We start from the raw sequence: 14,692 nt of genomic DNA, 5'->3' as shown, positions 1-14,692 counted from the left end.
AGATCCCTGAAGGAACACTTGAGATCTTTTCATGAGATCCCTGACATCACTCTTCTTTTTAGTACTTATGTTGTTATTTGCCCTTTCTTATCTCATTCTTTTATGGGTATAAAGTGAAGTTTTCCAAAAGCCAAGTCATAAGTGATACTGCAACAGGTTAAGTACAGAAGCAACCCCTTGGCTGGGATGGGGGCACGCCTGGGGTATAAGCAGACTCTTCAGACACCAGGAGTGATGGTTTAGGTGCATTTTAATGGTTTCCTTCAGAATCCTTTTACAAAAGAGCAAAGTTAAAAACCAAGTCCCTCCCAAGACATTGAGAACCCTACCGCCTCCCTACGTTCCCCAGCTGTGTCACTGATGCAGTTCATGAGGGTGGAGGGCTCGCTACTTTCGTCCCTTACCAAGCCCCAAAAGGGGAAATACCTACCACCTGGGAACTCCTGCCCCTCAGCCCCATCCCCCACACGTTGACCCTGGTTATTGCAGGCAGTAATAAGAACTATTGGGGTCCAGGAGGAGTTCTGAACCCCAGAAGGCCATGCTCAGGGCACAGTCCATGAAGAACACTTCCTCTTCTGGCTTGGTGTCCCCTAGGACCACTGGTGTGCCCACCACCTGGGAGTAGAAAAAGAAGTAAGTGAAAACCCATCAGCTTCAGTTCTAGTCATGCCTGGTACCAGAGAATCAAGGCTGACACATAGGTTGGGCAGGTTGTACATAGCACAAAAGTACCACATCCACACAGGCACCATCGATGTCATAGATATCATATGTAGGTTTTACATTTATCAGACATTTACTATAAAGCATAACTAGCAGCCTTCCCAACCTCCAAATCCCTGCTATTACCACCTCACTCACAGAGGCCAGCTGCACACTCTCAGGCCAGAGAGGATCAAAACTCGGGGCCTCATCTGGGAGCTGGTGCAGGTAAATGCAGTCAGATTTGAAAGGGCAGCGGCCATTCCCCCGCATGAAGAACCGGCAGTGAATCTGGCTATGAGAGGGCAGAAGGAGAGAAGATCATCACCTTCAAGCCCAGTTGCCCCAGGAACGAGAGCCAACATGTAAGGTTGGGTGGGTGGTACACAGCACAAAGATGCCACATCCATGCTGGCACCTCTGGCTTCATCCTAAAGGAAATCAACTCTGAATATTCATTGGAAGGATTCATGCTGAAGCTGAAGCTCCAATACTCTGGCCACCTGATGCAAAGAGCCGACTCATTGGAAAAGACCCTGATGCTGGGAAAGATTGAGGGCAGGAGGAGAAGCAGGCAACAGAGGGTGAGATGGTTGGATGGCATCCTCGACTCAATGGACATGAGCTTGAGCAAAGCACAGGAGATGGTGAAGGACAGGGAAGGCTGGTGTGCTGCAGTCCATGGGGTCTCAAAGAATCAGATATGACTTAGCGACTGGAGAGAGCCTCTGAACAACAAACAATTAGCATCATAGTCAAGTGTAGACGTGAATGACAATTATTTCCCAGCAGATGGCAGTAAAGTGTCTTAAGTGGTACCTTTCTCTTAATTCCCACAGAGTCTATTTGGGACAGCAGTGACTCTGGGACTCTCCTTTCCTTCTTTGACCCAAGTTTCAATAAAACCACCTAAGGAGGGAGAACAGATAATCCTACAGTGTGTCTCTGTAACTAGAACAATGCTCTCTTCTGAGGGGTGGTCTTAAAGTAAAGTGAAGTTGCTCAGTTGTATCCGACTCTTAGGGACCCCGTGGACTGTAGCCTGCCAGGCTCCTCTGTCCATGGGGTTTTCCAGGCAAGAAAACTGGAGTGAGTTGCCATTTCCTTATGATTTGGTAATTGCTAGCTAATGAAATTTGATTAAGAAGTTTCTCACTTCTGAGATTTCAAATTTCACTCTGTGGAAGGTCAGATACAGGAAGGGTTTGAGGGCAACTTGTGATCTGCTTAAGTAGGAAGAGCGTTTTCTTGCACAGAAAGATGGATGAGAGGGAGAAAAAGATAAAGTGCTTTATTTGTAGCCTTTTTCCTGCATCATCAACTCTCTGCTTGGCACCAGCGCATTTGAGTCTTTCCTCCTTCCTGCAGTCCCAGCATGAATGCAGGATCCCTTTGGCCACCAAGCTGGGAACTGGGGAGTCCCTCTAAATCACTGCCTCTCTTCCTCTTCTTACCATTTGACCAAAGCTAGCATTAGGAACCCATCCATCCAGACAGTGATCAAAAGCCCCCGACTCAGCCACGGGACTTCCCTGGCAGTCCAGTGGGTAAGACTCTGCACTTCTAATGGAGGGGGGATGGGTTCAACCCCTGGCCGGGGAAATAAGATCCTATATGCCTTGCTGCATGACCAAAAGATAAAAAGCCCCCGACTCAATCTGACCACATTCTCCATTAGCCTCTCTCCCTTGGTCTCACGTGACACCATCCTGTGGCTGCCTGTGCTGGAAGCGTTCATCATCTTACAGTTTCCCTCCTTCTCTCACATCAGAATCCTCCCCACCATTCCTTCTAGTCCACACTAGGAGTCAGAATGCTGGGGTTCAAGCCCCACTTCCTCACTTAAGCCCTATAGGCCTTTCCTCGGTTTCTTCTGCAATGTGAGGACAGTAAGAGTCCCACTTCACAGTGTCTGTGACCTGCAATGTCTGTCGTATGTAATGAACCCTCCATGATGCTGTCTCCCGTCACACCTGGGCCTGGGTGCTCCCTTCTGGCCCCAGTGACTTCTGAACACTCCCAACTGGCATCCAGCCACCAGGATTTCCTCACTTCGACCCCCCTCTGCCTGAGTGCTTCCATTTTCTCTTCCTCCCTCCTCCTCTTCCAACCCCCAGCTCAAATACCTCCCCCTCTGTGAGACTCCACCTAGGTTTGTTCTCAGCAACTTTGTTGAGGTAGTTATTAGAGTTCACAGACAAAATTCAGGTAGAAACTAGGTCTTTTTATCCCACTCTCTATCCAAATATACTTTGCATACGTCAAGTATAATAAACCCTTTGGAAAGGTAAAATTAAGAACTTGGAATTGTAACTAATTCTAGCTTTTAGATAAAAGCCTACCGTCCCCAAGAGATGAAAACCTATTCAACTTTACCCCGTCTCCAAGGGCTGCATTTTAGTGTCTTCAGAGACCCCATATTTTCAAAAATTATCTAAGCAAACAATATGCATTCATATCAATTTACTTTCCTGATTTAAATGTCTTCTTTTGGTTTGGCCATGCTGCACGCCTTGTGGGATCTTAGTTCCCCTGCCGGGGAAAGAATCCCGAGCCCAAGCAGTGAAAACTGAGTCCTAACCACTGGGCTGCCAGGGAATTTCCATACTTTACTGCTTAAAAAAAAAAGAAAAAAAAAAGAAAATTAGAAATAAAAGCCAAGCCGGGTTTCTCATCGTGCTGAGAGATCCTGCATGGATCCAGAGCCAGGCTAGAGGAGGAACTTGACCTTGACTGTCTCGGTCACTCTTGTTACTCACTGGGCTTTCTGAAACAGTGGAAATAGCTCACACTCTTGCCTGCCATCTCTGACACTCTGCCTTCCCAGGACCGGGGGACACTCCATGCTGGGAACCCCAGGGGAGTGGGAATGGCTCAGGGGTTGCTTTCCTTCCTTCCTAACCTGCATCACATTCTCCCCGCATTTCACCTGGTCCGAGCTTTGAAGTTCCTGATGAGTTTCTCCTTCTCAGGCCCCTTGCTCACCCAGAATCTGCAGGGGATGATGTAGCTGGAATGGACCCGGCACTGGGGACAGGCCCTGTGAGGTGGGCGGAGAGGGGGCGGGGAGAGTGGAAGGTGAAAGAGGAGTAGTCACAAGCCCATCCCTCCATGGGGCCTTCCCCCCATTCCAACCTGGGCTCTCCAAGACCCTTACTTAATGACACTGGGTGGGAAGTCCCCTCGGCTCTTCCGCCAAGCGCGCAGGCAGCCCAGGCAGTGGGCGTGGCTGCAGTTGGGAAGGATGCCGAAGATCCCCTGGGCCTCCGGCTTGTCCCACACCTTGTCCATGCAGATGCCACACACGATGTCCTGACTGTCCCGCACCCTCTGCAGCCACAGGCAGGGTCAGAGCACATCCCCCGACCCTGCCTTGCCAACACACAGACGCACACACATACACATACACATTGCTACCCCAAATACAGCGCCAGGACCACAGGGCCCTCCTCCAGCAGGTCTGGGCATCCCAGAGGCCCAGCATGGCGTCCTCCCCCCATCCCCCTCCATACCTGCTGCACCTCAAGGCCAAAGCTCTGAAACAGGGCCAGAAACTCCCGGACAGGATCTGACTGAGGTGAAGGCTTCAGGAAGTAGCGGTGATCACCATCAGCAGCTGTTGGGGAAAAAGTGGATCCATTCATTCATTTCCTCATTCATGTGGCATCTACTGAGCGTCGGCTGTACGCAAGGCCCTGTGGGTGCATGAAGTTCTTTGGCCCAGTAGTTCCGAGTCCGTCTCTAACAAAACTGGACCCGTGCCATTCATTGGGCTTTCCTGGTGGCTCAGAGGGTAAAGAATCTGCCTGCAACACAAGAGACCCTGGTTCCATCCCTGGGTGGGGAAGATACTCTAAAGGAGGAAATGACACTCCAGTATTCTTGCCTGGAGAATTCAGTGGGCAGAGAAGCCTGGCCAGCTATAGTCCATGGGGTCTCAAGGAGTTCAGCACTATGGAGTGTGACCTGCCATGTGTAGCTATCAAATACTTGGAATGGAGCTAGTCTGAACTCAGATGTGTTGCAAGGGTGAAATACACATGAGATGTTGCAGCTTAATACCCCAAAGAGTCTAAAATGTTTTACTAATAATTTTATATTGATTACATATAGAAATGACATTAGATATGTAATTTTTGATATATCGAGTCAAAATATTAAAATTAATTTCACCCATTGCTTTTTACTTTTTTTAATATGAGGCTACTAGAAAAATTTTAATTACATATGTGAATTGTAATGGTACAACCACTTTGGAAAACAGTTTGGTGGTTCCTCAAAATATTAAACATAGGGTTAACATATGATCCAGTATACACCCAAGAGAAATGAAAAGATACATCTGCAAAAAAATTTGTACATAAGTGTTCATAGCAACATTATTTATAATAGCCAAAAAGCAAAACCCACCCAAGTATCCATCAGTTGGTGAATGAATAAAACACAATGTGGTGTATATCCATACAATGGGGTATTATTTAGCCATAAAAGGGAATGAAGTGGCAACCCACTCCAGTATCCTTGTCTGGGAAATCCTATGGACGGAGGAGCCTGCCAGGCTGCAGTCCATAGGGTCGCAGAAGAGCCAGACACGACCAAACAATAGTTCTTATTACACAGGGTATAGTAAGGATTAAATGTGTTGTTGCGTGAAAAAAAAAGGGGGGGGGGGGGGAATGATGAAATACTTATATATACTACAACCTGGATGAACCTAGAAAATATTACATACTAAATAAAAGAAACCAGACACAGAACAGCCATAGAATGTGCATGATTCTATTTATATGAAATGTCCAGAATAGGTAAATCCTTAGAGACCAAAAATAGAGTAGTGGTTGCCAGTGGCTAGGAAGGGTTGTGGATGGAGAGTGACTGCTAATGGATTTCCTTGGAGATAATGAAAATCTTCTAAAATTAAATAGTGCTACTAACAAGATCCTACTGTATAGCATATGGAACTCTACTCAATACTCTGAAATGACCTATATGGGAAAAGAATCTAAAAAATCATGGAGATACGTACATATGTAACTGATTCACTTCGCTGTACAGAAGAAACTAACACAACAGTATAAATCAATAGACTCAAATAAAAGTTAATTTGAAAAACAGTACTATTTATACAACTCTGAACATACTGTACTACATTAAGTTGTACACTTTAAATTGGTGAAATTTTTGGTTTGTGAATTATATCTCAATAAAGCTGATTCAAAAAATTATATATCTCTGTTGAACAGCACTGAATTAGAGCAATAATTTAAAAAGTAACCCTTAACATTTAGCGTTTACTCTGTGCCAGGTGCTGGGCTAAGCACATCACTCGCAAGACTTTGTCATAGCCCTGTGAGGTCGGGAATATTATCGGTGCCTTTTGGCGGATGAGGCTGTCGAGGCCCAGGGAGGTTAAGGTTAAGTGGGCTTGTTCAAGGTCACACAGTTCCAAAGCGGTGGAGCCAGCATTTGAAATTAGGTGGCTTCACTCCACAGGCACCATAGTTTCTGCTTCTAGAACACAGAGAGCAACAGAGCCGGAGGAAATTTTCCCTCTGGCTGGGAGGCTTGAGGATGAAGACTGGTGGAAGGAAAGAGCAGCCTTGCTTGGAGACAGAGCAGGGACCCTGGCCTCAGATCCCACTTGTGCCCACCTGCAGGGCCCCCGATGACTCACGTGATAGAGACAGGGGCTTCCGGGAGCTGCCACCAACATCCTCAAACTTGCTGGACAGCCCCTCCGGGCCAAGCTCCATGTCCGGGTTGGCCCCTATGCGGCCCCAGCTGACGGCCGCGGAGGGCAGGTAGGAGGGCTCGGAGCCCCTGCGGGTCAGCCCCAGCTGGGGCCCTGGCAGGGTGACGTGGGGCTCCGAATGGCGGCGGCCCCACCTGAGGTGACGGGGAGACAGCAGGTGCTGGTAGCTGTTGGGGGGGTGGGGGAAGAGACTCGTGAGAAGACAGGGCTAGCCCTGCCGGGGCTCAGAGCCAGCTCCGCCCAGAACCTGGAGCTTAGACGGTACACAGCAGGCTCTGGGAAGATGCACGGTCCATAAGGGACTGTTCCTTCCGAGTACCCCAGCCCACTCCCCACTGGAGGACAAGAGGTGCAGGCAACTTCCCTGGTGGTCCAGTGGCTAAGACTTCACGCTCCCAGGGCAGGGGGCCCCAGGTTCAATCCCTGGTTGGGAATAGATCCTATGTGTTGCAACTAAACAGCCTGCATGACCCAATGAAGATCAGATATCCTGTGTGCCACAATTAAGACCTAGCACAGCCAACTAACTAAATAAAAATAAATATTGAAAAGAAGAGGGGCTTACCTGCATCCATCTCCATGGAAGCAGAAGCCTCGTCGGAAATATCTGCAGACCCGGGATGCCTTCTGGTCCTGAGGGAAGCAACGGCTGGACCTCCAGTGACAGGGCCCTTGGTCAACATTCCTAAGAGATCATGCCCAGCCCCATTTTAGTCCCTGCCTTTGCGATCCTTCTTGAAAGAGGTTATGTGACGTGAGGGCTCAGGCTCCAGGCTTGGTCCTGTGTTCAAATCCTGCCTCTGCTGGATAATGATCCCTGGGTGGTAACTCAACTTCCCTAAAGCTTGATTTCCTCACCCTTAAAAACAAGAGTAGCGGGCACTTCCCTGGTGGTCCAGTGGGTAAGACTCCATGTTCCCAGTGTAGGGGGCTTGGGTTTGATCCCTGGCCAGGGAACTAGATCCCATATGCTGCAACTAAGACTCAGCACAACCAAAAATGAGCAAATAAACAAATATATTTTAATGAGAGTAACAATGCCTCCTGTTACCCCAGGGTCACTGTGAGGGTTTTTTGAGATTTCATACAATGTACACAGCAGGTGCTTAGTAAATCACAGTGATCATTGTTACTTTCTCCAGACACAGAGTCTCCTGGGCTCTGGAGTCAGAATTCTGGGTTCAGCTTCTGGAACCAGGGCCGGCTCTACGGGCATGAACCCATGTGGTCACTCAGGGACCCCACACCTGCTTCAAAGCTCTGCTGTTGCTGCCTTGAAATTATTAAATTTTTGGACAAGAGACCTTGATTTTCTTTTTGTGCTGGGTCCCACAAGTGACGTAGCCAGTTAGTTCTGCCTGGTTCTGCCAAGAACTACCACTACTTCTTGGTTGTGTGAGCTTGCCCATGCCTCAGTCTCTTCATTTATAAATTACTAGTACCTACTTCACGGGATGATGCAAAATGCAAATGAGATATTGTATGTATAGTATAGCTATCCCTTGGTATCCATGGGAGGTGGGTTCCAGAACCCCCACACTCATCAAAATCCACGGATGCTCAAGTTCCTTATATGAAATGGAAGAGTATTTGCATATATACTTTTAAGTCATCTCTAGATCACTTATAAACCTATTACAATGTAAATACTATGTAAATATTGGCTGCAAATTCAAGTTTTGTTTTTTGGAACTTCCCGGGATTTTTTTTTCCCCAAATATTTTCAATCTGTGGTTGTTTTAATCCTTGGGGTCAGAACCCACACGGCCAATTATACCTAGCACACAGCAAGCCCTCAATAAATATCAGCTATTCTTTTTTTTTTTTTTTTTTTTAAATATCAGCTATTCTTATCACTCTTCCGTCATCAACATCATAGTCTTAGTTACTACAGGGACACTTGAGGGTCAGGGTGTGAGGTGGGGAGGGCAGGAGAAGGCGGAGTTGGGCCAGCACCTACTGAGAATCTACTGTGTGCTCAGGCCTGCGCCAGGGCTCCGGGGACCTCGGCTCTTGTTGGGTGCTGCCTTGCTGGGAGCGGGAAGGAGCCCGCCTGTGAAGTGGGCAGGGCAGCAGGGGTGGGGACAGAGGCTGGACTCTTGTCCTGCGAGAAAACAGACTGCCAGCCAATGCCAGGGCTCTGCCACAGAGTGGCCCCCACCACTCCGCGGAGAACATCCAAGAGGTGCCCTGGCAGAGGGGCAGGGGGAGGGAGGAAACGACGGGCGACCCAGTATTGCTGGTGAAGGTACCGGGTTGTCCGGCACGTGGTCCTTCGTTTACGACAACGTGTGGAGCCCCTGGACATGGAACTCGCCTGTGGCGCTCCCGGAATTGATGGAGCCGAGGCTCGACAAACCAGCGCCACGAACAGGGGGAGGCAAGTGAGGCGCTCACCTTGGACACAAAATTTTCAACAGATGCCCCAAACAGTCGTAAAGGAAATGATATTTTAGTATGATTTTTAAAGATATAAATTAATGCAGAAAAAAAAATCCACAATGGGGCTTCCCTGGTGGCTCAGTGGTAAGGAATTCACCTGCAATGCAGGAGACATGGGTCCGATCCCTGGTCCAGGAAGATTCTACATGCGGTGGGACAGCTAAGCCCGTGTGCCACAACTACTGAGCCTGTGCTCTGGAGCCCAGGAAAGCCACAAATACTGAAGCCCGTACATCCTAGAACCCGTTCTCTGCAACAAAAGAAGCCACTGCAGTGAGAAGCCCATACAGCACAACCAGAGAAAAGCCAGCGCAGCAACGAAGACCCAGAACAGCCAGAAATAAAATAAATAAAAAATCCACAATGAACAAAATAGCAAAGCTTTAAATAAAGATAGGACTCAACCCTGCATAATTTACCATCCCCGCCTCCCCCAGTTCTGGCCTTGTAACAAGGGCAGACATAACCAAGACAAGTACAGAGGGTAGAAAGGATGCAGGCAGAAATAAAAGGCTGGCAGGGTGGAGACACACTTTAGACAAGATGGTCAGGGAGGGTCTTTGAGGAGGTGCTAGTAGTAATAAACATTACTACAATGATTATTGTCATACAATGTAATAGCTGTAGTTATTATTGTTGTTATTTTTACAAAAGCTGTTTTGAGGGTAAGGAGGGTCATGTAAGATCATTAAACAGTAACTTTTGATTTTAATTCAGACCACTACATCATTTTTGGCATTTAATTCAGAAGAAATTCAAAGAATCGAGTGTCCCTACTGTAACAAATCACTTTTCATTTCTATTTGCTTATTTATGTGAACAAGATTTCTCAGTGTTTCCATTCAATATTAGAAATAGAAATCGATGTTGATAGCACAACATTGTAAATCATCTATGCCCTAATAAAATTTTTAAAAAATTGAATGACAAAAAAAAATTGATGTTGAATCCTGTCTTATTCTAACAATAAGTAATGTTTATCCATGGATTCATGAGCTTTTTTGACAGGGGGAAGCAACAACTTCAATTAAATTTTCTACAGAAAATTTTCTAATTTAGTAATTAACTGTTAAAGTGTGTAGGGAATTCCCTGGTGGTCCAGTGTTTAGGACTACGCACTTTCACTGCCGGGATCTGGGGTTCAATCCCTGGTGGGAGAACTTAAATTCTGCAAGCCGTGAGGCACAACCCCCTCCCCCCCAAAAAAGGGGGGTATATTGAGTACTTCCAGTAACTAAATATAGAAAAAAATCATATTTCTGTTTCATAAATATCTTTGTTGCAGGAGCAAATACCATTGTGATCAGTAAAAGGTTTCTGAAAATAAAAAATATTTTCTTAGGGACTTCCCTGGTCATCCAGTGGTTAGGGATCCACCTTGCTATGCAGGGGACGAAGCTTCGACTCCGACCCTGGGTTGGGGAACTCAGATCCCACACACCTCAGTGATCTGCAGCTAGAGAAGCCTGCATGTCACAGCGAAGAGCCTGTGCACCACATCCAAACCCCCACAAGGCCAAATACATAAAAATAGTACTATAAAATTCTGGCGGGGAAGTGCAATAGGCATTTAAGGAGAAAAAGGAATTATGTAAAACTGTAAAGAGCCTGCTTATGTATTTTTTAAATGGATGACGTTATATGTTAACTCTCTGGGATTTAGACACCACTGGATACAGGAAAAGAATAATATATTTATTCAGATCCACACTGCTCACCTGCCCTTGCCCGTCAGCTGCCCACACAGCAAGCTCATTAGTAGGACCTAAAGCAAGCAGCCTGAAATAGCTCAGGTTGAAATTCTACACAGAGCCCCAGCCAGCCCCAGCCCAGTACCCCATGGTGCCTTTTATTCGTTATCACTGCCTGGCTTGGAAAAATGGACAAGTTCCTCTAGGAAGATTAAAAGCAAGTTCTTGTGGGCTGAGAGCTTTGAACACATCCCTCAAAATCTTGCCTGAGGTGCCAGCTTTGGAGAAAGAAGATTCAGAAATGGTGAAAAACCATTTGACTTGGTGATGCAGCTTCTCTAAAAACAACTCTTAAAACTCTTTTGGAATGAAAAAAGAATAATTGTTTTATTTTAAAATGGGACTATTTAGTGGACTTCTCTGGTGGTCCAGTGGTTAGGAATCTGCCCTGCATTGTAGGGGACACGGGGTCGATCCCTGGTTGGGGAACTAATATACCACACGCCGCAGAGCAACTGAGCCCGAGTGCTACAACCAAGATCCTGTGTGCCGCAACTAAGACCCAGTGCAGCCAAATAAATAAATATTTTTTTAAAATGGGACTACTTCGAATACATTAGAAATTTAACCTTTGCAACAATTTACATTATGATGAAAACCATTAGATAACTTGGAGACTGAAGGGGAAACATGCTTTTTCAAATTTCTTTTAGGTTTATAGAAGATGCCAGGCCTGCTATGTTGCCACTCCCAATTACAAGTTGGAGAGTAAATAGGAAAAGGCTGGAGTAGGGGATGGACTAGGTCAGTGGTGACCGCCAGGTTAGCGAGGCTGGAGGGTGGATGGAGGTTGGGTTAAGTAGTGAGGTGGAAATGACAATCACTGGGGAAAGGGTGAGGGACCCAAGAGGAGGAGCCTCTCATCTCCCAGGGGAGGAGCCGGTGGCCCTCAAAGGAAGGGCTTGCAAGCCTCCTGTCCCAGGTCCCCAAAGCTTTGCTTTCCCTAAAGACCACCAAAGAGGCTGACCTCCATGACTGCCTGGAGAGGCCACAACACTAGCTGTGTAACAAGCTGAGAGGTCCAGTGACAGAGCTCTCCCAGCAGGTCCAGAGGGGCTCTTAGACCATCAAATGAGCCACAACAAAAGAGGCTAGGGGCTTAGTGATCAAATAGAATTGAGAAACTCCTCCTCCTGTATTTTCTTAGAGTCATGTCGTATATTGCTTATTGTCTATGAACATCTTAAAGGCTCTGATAAGCCCTGCAAAGGAAATCTGTTTGATTTCACCCAGCGTTGCTTAAACTTGTTTCTGTTGCTATTTGTTTAGGTCTTCTACTCACACAGCCTTGATATATCAATAAAATACATTTGGTTTGGAGGAAATGGCGGATTAGTTCATTTAATCCTCAAAACAAACCTTAAAAGGCAGGAGTCCTCTTTTGTTTACAAAATCTGAGGCTGAGAGAGGTCAAGTAACTGGCCTGGGATTCAGAACAAGAGTTAAGGCTATAAGCCAGGTGTGGCCACTCAGCACAGTATTTAGTTAACCAAGATTGAATTGGCAGGGGTGAGGGCCGCTGGATTTGGGGAAGTTTCTGAAGCCGACTTCTAGGGACAGAGCAGCCAGAGGTCACAAGTAATCCAGGCCTGGGGAGGCAGCAGGAGCATCTGGGTGGCCGGGAGGCCAGAGCAGTGGACCCCCAAGCAATGGGCCTGGGGAGTCAGGACTGACCTGCTGAGCGGGAGCAGAGGGTGCGGAGGAGAGGGGGGACCAGGAGGTCAGGGCTGGGTGTGGCGGGAGGCGCAGCCGGCCACATCCTGGCCGGGATTCTTAAAACTGGAGAGCCCTTGGGACTCCCTGGTGGTCCAGTGGTTAAGAATCCGCCTGCCAATGCAGGGGACACAGGTTCCGTCTCTGCTCCGGGAGGATTCCACAAACCGCAGGGCAACGAAGCCCATGCGTCACAACTTCTGAACCCTTGCCCTAGAGCCTGTGCTCCGCATCAAGAGAAGCCACTGCAACGAGAAGCCCGCGCCCCGCAACAAAGACCCAGTGAAGCCAATAAATAAATAAAAACTTCAGAACTCAGACTTAGTCTAGCATGCCACCTTCCTTCCTGAGTTTTGGGCAGGGCCAGAAACAACTGAAAATCTCCTTTAGTAAAAGTCCGTCTTCCTTTTTTTGACTTCCCCTTGCTATCAGATCACCTTTCTTCCCAGCCTGGGGAAATCACTTCACACGGAGACCCTAAGGTCTACAGTGATCCCTCTTTAGGGAGAATGGTCCCTCCTTTACCCAAACTTCAGTTCTCTTCAGGGAACTGAGCTCTTCCAGCTGTTGGGAAAATGAATGTGTTTTAAGGTCTGAATGTTTGATGGGAGGACTAGTGAGCTAGCATACCCAAAGGAATGACTCTCTAATGGTGTAATGTTCAACCTGAAGTATTTCCATTCAAATGCTTGGGAACACCTGGCATTAGGCTGCATGCAGGGGCTACAAAGGTGACCAGGAGCACAGGTCCCACCACAGAGAGCTGCATGGTGCTGCTGGGCAGAAAAACCTTTGCTGTATAAAGAGAAAAAAGACAAGTGGGGAATCTGCTCTGAATGGTCAGGCCCGGAGCTGGCTTTGATTGAGCTGGGCAGCCTTGGTGTGTCTTATCCCCTCTGGTCTCAGTCTCCTCCTCTGGACTACGAGGGGGTGAGAGGTCATCTCGAGACCCTTCCTGCATGGGGGAGGGGGCTAGGAAGCCCCATCTCCCACTTGATGCACCCCAATTCTTTAAGACTGAGCTTTCAATGGCCAGAAGGAACTCAAAAGAAATCTCCCCCACTTCCCCTGTGTTCTCCCAAAACCCAGACCCTTACCTGCGTGGCCGCTGGGAGTAGGGGCTGCTCCCCCCACCTCGGCCACCACCGTCGGGCCCGGCAGAGTCCATCCCAGCTGTAGCCCCTCATGAGAATCAGGTAGGGCTGGTGCTCCTTTATCCCGCCTTCTCTGGGCAGGACCAATGGGAGGAGGGGCTGGGAAACGCGGCCCACCCCTCCCCATGGCCCCAGGCCTGCGTGAGGTGGGAAGGAGTGTAGAGCAGGATGACTGGAAGGCTAGGGGGCTGGGGGCTCTAGCTGCCCTGTTTAGGCTGCAGGACATAGGTGGAGCGGGGCAGGAAGGCCTTGGGGGATCCCTAGATGACTTCTGGAGGAAACTGGGGGATGGGTTAAGGACTTTGAAGGTTTCAGCAAGGGCCACAATGAGAGGTGGCCAGGAGGGGCTTGCCTAAAACTCTAACGAGGAAGCTCCAGATTGGACGATATCAAATCAGCCCATCAGACCTCTTTGAGGTAGTTTAACTGGCTGGTGGATTCCTAGCTTGCATTCTGGAGACCTAGGGGCTGGACCCACAGACAGTAGGGAGTGAGGGGAAAGGGGACCACGAACTCTAAGAACCCCTCAGTTCCTGTCTTAGTCCTCCAAAGCCCACGTTCTCTTCACGGGACTGCAATGCCCGATGTAGGAGATAAGTTGGGAAAGTTAAAAGGACCAAACAAGAGGAATTAGGACAGATTTTTGTTTTTAGGTATTTATATACTTGTCTGGTTCGGGTCCTAGTTGTGGCACGCGGGATCTTTCGTTGTGTGTGGCACGTGGACTTTTCTTGTGGGCTCACTAGTTGCCAAGTGCAGGCTTAGTTGCTACGTGGCATGTGGGATCTTCGCTCCCTGTCCAGGGATCGAACCCATGACCTCTGCACTGGAAGGCAGACTCTTAACCACTGGACCACCAGGCAAGTCCCAAAGGAGAGATTTTTACGTTGAATTTAAACAACTTCTTCTGTTGTCTAACTAGTTTGGGAGATCAACAGGACATCACTGTTCTTTAACTTTTGCTGGATCAAAATTATTTAAAATAATTCTTACAGGTGCTGCCAATCTGCCCTCTATAGAGGCTGTGCCAGATTTTACTTCCACCAACAGTGTGAGATTCTGCACATAATATAATCAAGCTTGTTGATATTTGTTAATTTGTTATGTAAAACAACAGTATCTCATTGTGGCTTTTAAAAATTCACTTTTATTTACTTTTGGCTGTGCTGGGTGGG

General features: G+C 47.7%; 1 protein-coding gene across 1 annotated transcript; it reads right to left on the bottom strand.

Moving 5' to 3' along the window:
• Positions 1-381: 381 nt before the first annotated feature.
• LOC133059998 (uncharacterized) lies at positions 382-13,531 on the bottom strand. The gene is made up of 7 exons (XM_061147774.1): positions 13,461-13,531; positions 6,380-6,624; positions 4,218-4,321; positions 3,863-4,035; positions 3,635-3,745; positions 865-1,000; positions 382-618 (listed from the first exon to the last, which is right to left on the bottom strand). Exons 1-7 carry the CDS (start codon positions 13,529-13,531, stop codon positions 481-483), a joined length of 978 nt encoding a protein of 325 aa, XP_061003757.1. The 3' UTR covers positions 382-480.
• Positions 13,532-14,692: the final 1,161 nt, after the last annotated feature.

Source organism: Dama dama, chromosome 7 (genome assembly GCF_033118175.1).
Source record: "Dama dama isolate Ldn47 chromosome 7, ASM3311817v1, whole genome shotgun sequence".
NCBI classification, from domain to species: domain Eukaryota; kingdom Metazoa; phylum Chordata; class Mammalia; order Artiodactyla; family Cervidae; genus Dama; species Dama dama.
The sequence above is the reverse complement of the archived record's forward strand: the minus strand, read 5'-3'. Positions and strand labels throughout refer to the sequence as shown.

Coding starts and splice junctions, on each gene's coding strand:
- LOC133059998 (XM_061147774.1), bottom strand. CDS start 13,531: ATGGACTCTGCCGGGCCCGACGGTGGTGGCCGAGGTGGGGGGAGCAGC. Junction 3,746..3,862: donor TTCCCACCCAGTGTCATTAA/GTAAGGGTCTTG, acceptor CCCACCTCACAG/GGCCTGTCCCCAGTGCCGGG. Junction 619..864: donor AGAGTGTGCAGCTGGCCTCT/GTGAGTGAGGTG, acceptor TTCTACTCCCAG/GTGGTGGGCACACCAGTGGT.